The 11,787-nt window shown below is 38.5% G+C and overlaps 1 protein-coding gene across 1 annotated transcript in view; it reads right to left on the bottom strand.

Annotated features, from left to right (window-relative positions):
• Nucleotides 1–1,822: 1,822 nt before the first annotated feature.
• LOC128639907 (uncharacterized) overlaps nt 1,823–11,787 on the bottom strand; it is a 34,593-nt gene continuing 24,628 nt past the window's right edge. Inside the window, exon 2 of the mRNA XM_053692162.1 lies at nt 1,823–3,326. Within this exon, the coding sequence (XP_053548137.1) occupies nt 2,023–3,276 (1,254 nt within the window). The 5' untranslated portion in view covers nt 3,277–3,326 and the 3' untranslated portion in view covers nt 1,823–2,022. The remainder of the gene's footprint in view (nt 3,327–11,787) is intronic.

The raw sequence follows: 11,787 nt of genomic DNA, 5'->3' as shown, positions 1-11,787 counted from the left end.
CAGGCATAATACATTATGCGCCCCCAGACCCGCTTCAGTAAATTATGCCCCCAGCAATAAATTATGCCTCCCAGGACATGCGCCCCCAACAATAAATCATGCCCCCAGTCCCCCTGTAATAAATTATAATTATACCCCTAGCCCCCCCTGTAATAAATGATGCCCCCTTCAATAAATTATGCCCCCCAGCCTCCCTGTAATAAATTATGCCCCCAGCTCCCTGAAAGAAATTATGCCCCCAGCCCGCCTTCAATAAATTATGCTTCCCCCATGAAGTCTGTGATTATATTATTAGCCTTAAGAAAGAAAAAAAACTTTTACTTACCATCTATCCTTCCGACGGTGAACTCCTCCTTTAGCTTCAGATCCTCGTGCGGTGGATGGGGGGGGTGACGCATGCAATGTTACTCCTCATTGGCTGGCAGACAGAGAAGCTGATTGGATAAACTCTGTGAGGAAACTGAGTAATCAAATCAGAGAGGGAGTGTGACAGGGCTCTTAACGCTGCCTGCGTACAGCACCATTAAGGTCCCCTGTCACATCAAATGCAAACTAAAGAGATAGGCAAATAAGGTGGCCGCGAGGCCCCTGTGAGCACGAGGCCTTAGGCGACCGCCTAATTTGCCTAATTAAAGAGCCGCCTCTGCATGCTTTTACAGAAAGGATAACAAGAAAATGTTATAATAGAAATAGATTGAAAAGTTGTTGAAAATTGTATTTTCTATCTGAATCATGAAAAAAAATGTTGGTTTTTATGACCCTTTAAAGTTGGCTGACAGGAGGAGAGATCCTATAAGCTGCAATCAGGGCAGCTTTTGTTAGTTGTTTTGACATAATCTTGGACAAAATGATGCAGCAAAAAGAGTAAAAATACCTTTAATATCTAATCTAGATTATATTTCTATAGCAGTTCATCATTCAAAATAATAGTAAATTAATTCAGATTGCAGTGCTGACTTATGTGCTAAATTAAATGCAATACAATAGAATACAATACAATAGAATAGTAAATAATGGAAAATATAACAGAAAAAATATAATAGTAGATAAATCATTTAAAGAGTCATGAAACCCCAATTTTTCTTTCATAATTAAAGGGATACAAACCCCCCATTTTTTTTCTTTCATGATTCAAATAGAGCATGCAATTTTAAGCAACTTTCTAATTTTCTCCTATTATCAATATTTCTTTGTTCTTTTACTATCTTTATTTAAAAAGCAGGAATAGAAAGCTTAGGAGCCGGCCCATTTTAGATTCAGCACCCTGGATAGTGCTTGCTTATTGGTGGCTACATTTAGCCACCAATAAGCAAGTGTAACCCAGGTTCTGAACCAAAAATGGGCCAGCTCCTAAGCTTTACATCCTGTTTTTTAAATAAAGATAGCAAGAGAACGAAGAAAAATTGATAATTTACTTCTATTATCTAATTTGCTTTATTCTTTTGGTATTGTTTGTAGAAGGAGCAGTAATTCACCACTGGGAGTTAGCCAAAAGCCAATAACAAGAGGCATAGATGTTCAGCCACCAGGTATACTTTGCAAACAATATGAAAAATAAAATGATACTATACAACACTATGCACTATATGTGTAGATGTAATATTCTCAGATGATCTTCCTTGTAGCACAAAGACAATGGAAAGATACTGTCATAGTGTAAAACTGTTATAAAAAATTCCCTTTAAAAACAGGTTTACACTATGAGCGTTTCTTTCCAATTTCTTTGTGATACAAGGAAGATCTTCTGAGAATATTCCATCTACACATGGTGTATGGTGTTGTATAGTATCATTTTATTTTTTATATTTGTTTACTGGTTGTATTTTCTAATACTGATTATACTATTACTATTTATGTTTTCATTTTTATACTTTTCAACAAGAGACACAAAGTGAACAAAACAAATTAAACAATAAAAATCAATTGGAATGTTTAAAATTGCATGCTCTATCTGAATTATGAAAGAAAAAAAATGACGTTTCATTTTCCTTGAATTTTATAGCAAGTCGAGCATATTGCTTATCATGGCCAATCACCATTTTTTATCTGAGCAATTACAAACTGACAGAAACAAACTCCTCCTTTCAGATGACTGGGAACCTCATTGTCTTTGAAAGGAAAACATTTTCTGGATAAGCAACAAGCATATTCAGAAGAATGTTTGACAATGGCTTTTTCCCACATAGCAGTAGCCAATGCACTTCCGGTTCCAAAAGTTATCTCCAAATTCTGCATGCATTTTTTTAGACATGTGATGTAGACAAAGAACAGCTGTCCTTTGCTTGGGTAACCAGCCAGGATGGAAGTCTTCATCAAAAGTAAGTTTGCACGTCCAGTGCTTTTGATCATCTCTTTGGTTATTTTGTTTAACTTGTACGCATCCCATTTTTCAAATCTGGAAGCTTCAATAAAAATTGGGGAAAAACTTAGTGGAAGGCATAAAAACCAAGCATAGTACGTGAAACATGAGAAAACAAATGCCATTAAAAGCAGAGCGAAAAGGAGACCAAATGTTATTGATAATAATACTATTACCATTTTAGAATTAAAGATGCTATTAAAAGTGGGGGTTGCATTGAGTATCCGAATGGCTTCCTTGTACAAATCAGAGTCTTTTACAACTGCTTTGAGTGAGTCAGGGACAGAGGCATCAGAAAATATTATATTATTAGCTTCCAGATCATTTTTATTTACTGCAGCCAACGTGAGCAGGGACTTCCCATTGTAGAGAATGGATGACTGGTAATGAAACATAACGTCTTCATCAGATTCTGGCTCATTTCCATTTAAAATGGCATTGATAAGTTTCTCAAAGAACTGGTCATCTTCAGCATCTATGTAAGTAAAGTGGCTGAGATGCAGAGGCACTGGGCAAGGTTTCAACATAATGGGAACAATGGCTTTGTGCCCCAAACAGTCCTTGAACATGGAGAGGTTGGTCTCAAAGAGACACCAGTTGCTGCGCACAAAATCCGGACTCAGCACTACCAAGATTTTTTTACTTTTTTGGATGCAGTCAATCATATTATCTATGATAGTCCTTCCAGGGATAAAGTCTCTCTCATGATAGCAAATCTGAAGACTTGGCAACATCTTCTCGAGTTTATGGATAAGACCAATGACCCAGATTGAATCTCTGCTGCTGTAGCTGATGAATATATGGTATCTCTCATCCATGGTTAGAGAAGGGGCAGTCTGATACAGGACATGTTCTGGGCTCTCTGAGACTTCCATGTTGTCATCATCCAACCCTAGATCACCCAAGTAGCATGCCATTATCTCCGAATTACGCACGGATATTATGCTTTATATAAATTGGACTGGAGCTGTGATGAAATAGTAGAAATACATGTGAGAAATATAACAACGGCATAAAAAAAAAATAACAATTCTCTAACAGATATTATAGATACTGGCCAGATTACAAGTGGTGCGCTAATGATAGAGCAGGACGCGATATGCGATATTGCTGGACCACAATGACATTAGTGAGCAACTTGATATTACAAGTCCATTGTAAAGCACGTTTACCAGAAAAGGGTTAGCGCAGAAGACATCGCTCTAGCGCAATCTATGCTTTCAATTGATATCGTGATCATGAACGCGCTAATTTGCGCTCATATTACAAGTTAGTTTGCGCTCGTGCGAAAGCTGAAAGTGCACTAAAATATTTAGCGCAACTTGAGACCTGGGCCTCTATTTATGAAGCTCCGTAAGGAGCTTGAAGGCCTCTGTTTCTGGCGAGTCTTCAAACTCATCAGAAACAGCAGTTATGAAGCAGCGGTCACAAGGACCGCTGCTCTATAACGCTGTCCACCTGCTTTGAGCAGGCGGACAGACATCGCCGGAAATCAACCCGATTGAGTACGATCGGGTTGATTGACACCCTCTGCTGGCGGCCGATTGGCCGCGAGTCTGCAAGGGGCAGCGTTGCACCAGCAGCTCTTGTGAGCTGCTGGTGCAATGGTAAATGCAGAGAGCGTATTGCTCTCCGCATTCAGCGAGGTCTTGTGGACCTGATCCGCGGTTTCGGATCAGGTCCGCAAGACCTTGTTAAATATGGGCCATGAAGTAAAGTGTAAGGGTTAAAAAAAAGTTGTACAAAACACACAAAAAAAAAATCAAGTATTACACACATATATACACTTTCTATTAAAAATATATAATTTAAAAGGGTACAGTCAAAACTAAACTTTTATGATTCAGATAGAGAATGCAATTTTGCACAAGTTTCCAATTTACTTCTGTTACCAAATTTGCTTTGTTCTCTTGGTATCTATTATTGAAGAGTAAAACTAGGTAGGCTCATAAGAGCTCAGGAGTGTGCACATGTCTTTAGTACTCTATGGTATCCGTGTTTTGCAACATTGTATAACAAAGCTACAAATTCTCCTGAGCTCTTTTGAGTCTACCTAGTTTTACTCTTCAATGAAATATACCAAGAAAACAAAGCAAATTTGATAACAGAAGTACATTGGAAACTTAAAATTGCATGCTCTATCTCAATCATGAAAGTTTAATTTTGACTTTACTGTCCCTTTAAGGGATGTGATATATGGCAAGGTGTTTGACTGGAAAGGGCTCCAAAGTATATATATATATATATATATATATATATATATATATAAATAAAAATATGTGTGTGCGGCGTGTGTGTGTGTAAGTATATATTTGTATGCATGTGTTCTTATGTGTTTTGATGTATAAATATGTATGTGCACACATACATATATACACATATAAACACCTGTGTATATATATATATATATATATATATATATATATATATATATATATATATATATATATACAGTGAAAACTGTCCAAGACGGACTCTGTATAACACGGAAACCTGTCCATGTCGGAAATATCCCTTCGTCCCGGCGCTTAGTGTATACTTTCATTGTTTTACTACCTGGATAAGCCGGAAACTGTCCAATGCGGAAACGGAATGTGTTCACAGTGTTAATTGCATATACATTTGGTTCACTTACCTGGATAAGCCGGAAAATGTAATGCGGAAGGGTGTGGCAACGCTGGAACGGAAGTGAGGTGGAAACGAGACGACGGAACAGACGCTGCCACGGAAGTGATGTGAGGACGCAGAAACGGAAGTGGTGTGGGAAGGAAGCGGAAAGGGTGTTGTAAGGACACTGAAACAGAAGTGGTGTGGGAAGGAAGCAGAAGGGGTGTTGTAAGGATGCTGAAACGGAAGTGGTGTGGGAAGGAAGCAGAAGGGGTGTTGTAAGGACGCTGAAACGGAAGTGGTGTGGGAAGGAAGCATAAGGGGTGTTGGAAGGACGCTGAAACGGAAGGGGTGTTGGGACGGATGCTGAAACTTAAGAGGTGGGAATGGCTCCTAGAAAGTGCAACACTCTTACTCTCGCTGCGAAAGTTAAAGTTATTGAGGCCTACACAAAAGATAAGTTATCTGTAAAACAAAGCGTTGAGAAATTTAAGTGTGGCAAAACGCAAATTCATGAAGCTATCAAAAATAAAGAGAAAATCATGGAAGAATGGTTAGCTGGCAATGGTGAAATGAAGAGGAAAGTGAAGGCAACTGGAAATGAAGATTTAAACAAGCTCCTGTGGGAATGATTTGTAGCCGCATGCTCTAAAAACGTACCAATTTCTGGTCCTATACTACAAACACAAGCCCTCGAACTAGCCAAAGAATTAGGCAAAACAGATTTTGAGGCATCTAATGGCTGGTTGGAAAGTTTTAAAAGGAGGCATTGCATTGTATGGAATGAAATATGTGGAGAAGCAAAGGATGTAGATCAAGCAACTGTTAGCCAATGGGAAGAAAAGCTCAAAATGCTTAAGGAACCATACGCTACAAAATATATCTACAATGGCGATGAAACTGGCCTATTCTTTAGGTTGCTACCTTCAAAAACTCTAGCTGTTACACGTGAAAAATGCACAGGAGGAAAGTTATCCAAGGAAAGATTGACGGTGTTCCTCTGTGGAAACATGGATGGGAGATTGGAGAAGCCTCTTGTGATTGGTAAGGCAGTAAAGTCACGTTGCTTCAAAAACATAGAAACTACACAGCTTCCCGTTATTTGGCGTGCAAAAAAAAAAAAGCCTGGATGTCAGCAGAACTAATGTCTGAATGGCTCAGGATTTTTGACAGAAAAATGAAGAGAGAAGGTCATAAAGTCATCCTGTTGTTGGATAACGCTACCTGCCATCCGCATCTGAAACTTAGCAATGTAGCTGTAATTGTACTGTATTTAGAAGAGTTTAAGTTTGTGTACTGTATTACTGTAATTGTGAACCAAGTTGATGCAACAATTACAGTTAATCTTTTACCGGTAATAATGTTCAGTACTGTTCCATTTTCTGTTAGAATAAAAAAGTACTTTAGTACAGAACTGTAAAAATAAATCCAGATACAGTACTGTACAGTACAGGTGTACACTAAAAAATAAAAAGCATGTACATGTAGAGTACAGTATTGTACCTGTATTTTTATTTTTACAGTATTTTACTGAACATGTTATTTAAAATGTTTGCATAAGGTGTGATTACTGTACCTGTATTTGGGGGAATTGTGCACAATAGATACTGCACCTGTAGATGTTGTTGTACTGCATACTGTACAGTTTAGAAGACTTAAAGTTTGTGTACTGTATTACTGAACAGTAATTGATGCAACAAATAATCTTTTAATACAGTATTGTACTGTGTTTGTATACAATTTATGTTTTCTCACCCATTTTCTGTGTTAGAGAAAAAAAGGTAATCCAGATAAAAACAAAATAAAAGACTGTAATGATTAAGCAGAAAAATTGTACTGTCTTTGTTACTTGCATGCAAGAAAAACAAGAAATTGATTCTGATTAGGGATGCACTGATATTGGTACTTTATGGTATAGTGCTGATCCTGAGCATTTGCGCCAAAATGCTCTGATACCAGAACTGACAGTCAGAGGGAGACCTGCAATGCCGCGAGGGAACATGGAAACGGCTTCCCAGCCAATCAGGAAACTGGACGGCAGGAATCCAGTCCTATGCTCCCTTGCGGCACTGCAGGTCAGACTGGCTTCATGACCAATACAGTAACATTATTCTGCCATTTTTGAATTTGCACATGTCAAAAGATGCTCCATCAGTTACTAACTGTATAAGATGGAAACCTGTCCAAGACGGAAAATTTCTGTTGTCCAATGCCATTCCGTCTTACGCAGGTTTCACTGTATATATATATATATATATACACACACACACATATATATATATTTACGTATATATATATATATATATATATATATATTTATGTTTATATATATTCCCTATTGAGCCCCTCCCAGTCAAACACCCTGAAACATAAAATATCATTAAACAATTTTTATATGTTTTGAATAGCAATACTGGAAATTCCTATATTCCTATTGGCTGATTTTCAATTTGAAAATTAAAATCAGCCAATAAAAATGCAAGGGTACCCCTATATAAAGGGGGTACCTTGTATTCACAATTCAGTGTGAGGCGGGTGACCGCATGAAGAGGACGTCAGGGACGGAAGATTCAAATATAAGAAGAAAAGAAGATAGACGAAGATAGAAGACTGCCGCTGGGATGAATATGGGACACTGCTACTGCCATGAAGATGAACTTGATGAAGTTTGTTGAGTACCATCTTTGGGGTTTATTAATAGGCTTTTTTGGGTAATTTTTTTTTTAAAATAGGGTTTTTTTTTGGGCAGCAAAACAGATAAATGCCCATTTTCAAGCCAATTTTTAGAGTAGGTTTTTTAGATAGCCTTTTTTGAGGGGTGGGTGGGTTACTTGCAATGTAGAACAGGGTATTATTATTATTTTTGTCCAAAAGAGGGACAGTATACACTCATTTTCATATAACTGCATGTAATAGACATTACTATAAAGAATAAGATGCACAGATACTGATATAAAAATCCAGTATAAAACTGTTTAAAAACTTACTTAGAAGCTCTCAGTTTAGCTCTGTTGAAAAGGTAGCTTGAAAGCCCACTGCAAGTGGGAAATAAGACCCTCCCCCCTTCATTTGCATATGAAAAGACCCTTTACACAAACAGGAGCAAGCTGGAGAAGGAGGTAGCTGACGGTATTCACATAAAACTTTGGGACTTGGTTAGGAGTCTGAAAATCAGATCAATGTTATTTAAAAATAAGCAAAACTATACATTTAAAAAAAAATAAAAAAATTATGGGCTATATAAATAGATCATCTACAAAACATTTATGCAAAGAAAAAAATGAATGTATAATGTCCCTTTAATCACCATAGGGCAATGCCCTACAAAAAGCCATTCTAAGGGCTATAGCTATAGTGGGGAATTAGTTTTAGAATAGGCCTAATTGTTTTTGTTTTTTCTGCAATGGTAGGTTTTTTTATTTTTTTGTAATGGTAGCTTTTTTCTTCTTAAAAGGGAAGAGTCCACAGCTGCATTCATTACTTTTGGGAATTCAGAACCTGACCACCAGGAGGAGGCAAAGGCACCCCAGCCAAAGGCTTAAATACCTCCCCCACTTCCCTCATCCCCCAGTCATTATTTGCCTTTTGTCACAGGAGGTTGGCAGAGAAGTGTCGGATGTTCGAGATAGTCTCTTATGGAGGGTAGTACTCTTCGCAATGGGACTGGAGTTTTAAGTAATCCTGTCAGCCTCTCAGTGAGAGCATGGATGAAAGTTAGAGTCCGGAGATGCAGTGAGAGTCTTTCTGCGAAACCATCCCGACTCATATTAACAGCTCCTTGGTAATCAGCGTTGACGAGTTTCGCTGCCTACCTTTCTTCACTCAAGTCCATGTCAGAAGCGAGGCTACTATCTGTCACATTTGAAGGGCCGTGTTCCTGTTCCATGGCGTAGATTCCGGTAAGATTGTTTAATTTTATTTCAATATGAGATGTATTGTTAAAGGGACAGTCTACCATAGAATTGTTATTGTTTTAAAAGATAGATACAGGTGGCCCTCGTTTTACAACGGTTCAATTTACACCGTTTGTATTGAAAAGCATTGAGAAGCAGTGCATTTATTAAAATAGCCAGTAAGTGGAGCTGTCCGCTTGTGTTGCAGCAAAGCCAAGCAAGCTGAAATTAATCAGTTTAACCAGACCTGAGCTATCGAGTAGATTTCAAAGGAACAAAATCTTCCTGTCTATAAATCAGTCCAGATTGGAATGCATAGAAAAAAACTGTTTGCAGAAAAATGCAAGTGAAGTCTGTTGTGTGATTATTTTATTGGGTTTATAATACTGTTTAGCAAATGTTTTTGTTCATTTAACTTGGTTTAATTTTATATTCTGTGTTGTGTGATTATTTTATTAGGTTTATAATGCTGTTTAGCATTTAAAGTCTTCATTTCAAAGCTTTAAAAATAATGTATTAGGTGTTACTTATGACAATTTTGAGAGGGGCCTGGAACCTAACTCCCTCACTTCCCATTGACTTACATTATAAACTGGGTTTCAATTTACAACGGTTTTGATTTACAACCATTCCTTCTGGAACCTAACCCCGGTGTAAACTGAGGGCTACCTGTAATCCCTTTATTACCGATTCCCCAGTTTTGCATAACCAACACAGTTATATTAATATACTTTTTACCTCTGTGATTACCTTGTATCTAGGAACCTTCTTCCAGCCCCCGGTCACATGACTGTGACTTTTTATTATCTATTGTCTTAAATTTAGCATTGTTTTGTGCTAAATCTTAAATAACCCCCTGTGCCTGAACACAGTGTTATCTATATGGCCCACGTGTACTTTCTGTCTCTTTGTGTTGAAAAGAGATTTAAAAAGCATGTGATAAGAGGCAGCCCTCAAAGGCTTAGAAATTAGCATATGAGCCTACCTATGTTTAGTTTCAACTAAGAATACAAAGAGAAAAAAGCAAATTTGATGATAAAAGTAAACTGGAAAGTTGATTAAAATTAAAAGTCCTATCTGAATAATGAAAGTTTAATTTATACTAGACTGTCCCTTTAAAGAAACAAGGTAGGGTCCCAATGGACTCCTTTTATCTTAACTGAGGAATCATGGGCCATGGGTTAATATCTCCTGAGGGGGGTTATTGAACAGGGGGGACTTTAATCATAAGAAACATAGAAACATAGATATTGACGGCAGATAAGAGCCATAGGCCCAGCAAGTCTGCCCGATATTACCTAATAGTGTAAACTTATCTAGTTTGTAGGATAGCCTTATGCTTGTCCCATGCATTTTTAAAATCCCCCACAGTGTTTGTCGCTACTACCTCTTGAGGAAGCTTATTCCATAAATCAATCACTCTTTCTGTAAAGAAGTGCTTCTTCAAATTACTCCTAAATCTACTACCCTTTAGCTTGAGATCATGACCCCTTGTTCTTGAATTTTCCATTTTATGTAAAATACCCACAGCCTCAGTTTTACTAAGCCCTTTAATGTACTTGAAAGTTGCTATCATATCACCTCTTTCCCTTCTCTCCTCTAAGCTATACATATTTAGGTAATTGAGCCTATCCTGGTAAGTTTTATTCTTTAGACCATGTACCATTTTGGTAGCCCTCCTTTGCACAGATTCAAGTTTGTTAATATCCTTCTGAAGATATGACCTCCAGAACTGCACACAATACTCAAGATGAGGCCTAACTAATGATCTATAAAGTGGCATAAGAACCTTAATATTTCTGCTGCAAATACCTCTCCCAATACATCCAAGCATTCTGCTAGCCTTACTCGCTGCATTACTACATTGTTTACTAAGTTTTAAATCGTCTGATTTGTTATGTGGTTCTATCTGCAATGTGTAGCTATACTTAGGCTCACGGCCTTTACAGAACATAACGGCCTTCTTTTAATGAGGCGAACTCTCAAGATTGCGTGCCCTTTTTTGTGACTAGCACGGTGCACCTCGTGACGGGTGCGGTTATGTTGTTTTTCACTTTCATATGCTGACTGTGTGCGACTAAGGGAGTCTAGCTCATGGGTTGTCTGGTTCACAGTAGGTGGTGAGTGGCCCAGCCATTGCGGTGTCAAAGTGTGCCAGTTAGTTTAGTTTTTTTGTAATCCCAAGATTATGGAGGATTCTGATATACGCGACACTGATGCCTCCGATACGGAGGATGTGTCTTGTGATGAATATGATATGGCCTGGGTAATTAATGCCCATCAATTATGTTCCGGGTGCTTTTCTAGAGTACTTTCTTCTCCTGACTCTGGGAGCTTAGAGTGCATTGAGCCATCCACCTCCGAGGTTTCCATGACCCGTGAGGCGCGTGCCCAAGATCCTTTCCCGGCTATGCATGCAGGTGTCCCTATAGCCTTCACTCCTTCTCCGGCTTGTTTCCACCGGAGTTTATGGCATGGTTCCGCATGGCCATTTCTATGGCGCTTCCTCATTTATATCTCCCAAGTGAAGTATTTCTCCGATACTGTCCTTGCTCCGTTAACCTAGGTCCATTGAGCATAGGATCACCCGATTCAGTTCAGCCTTCTGGGGAAACATTGGCCCCTGAGGCTTCAGGGGCCCCAATCTCAGAGCCGAGGTCTACAGTAGATCCGGCAAGAGATGATTTTGCCTTCCGTTATAGGCTGGCGCGCCTTCGGGTTCTTTTAAGACATGTTTTGGCAATGTATGAGGATCCCAGTCCTAGTAGGCAGAGGGATCCGAGGCCTTAGTAGCTGGATAGCAAAATGGATATGACATTAGGGGATGAAGGCAATCTCCTTATCGTCTTCATTTTATGTTTTTTCGGTTCCATTTCTGAGCTTGGGTGAATGGGGCCTCTACTCGGCTGGTCCTGTTATTGTTTCATT

Source organism: Bombina bombina, chromosome 9 (assembly GCF_027579735.1).
Source record: "Bombina bombina isolate aBomBom1 chromosome 9, aBomBom1.pri, whole genome shotgun sequence".
Lineage (NCBI taxonomy): Eukaryota > Metazoa > Chordata > Amphibia > Anura > Bombinatoridae > Bombina > Bombina bombina.
This window is presented reverse-complemented; position numbering and strand designations above follow the sequence as displayed.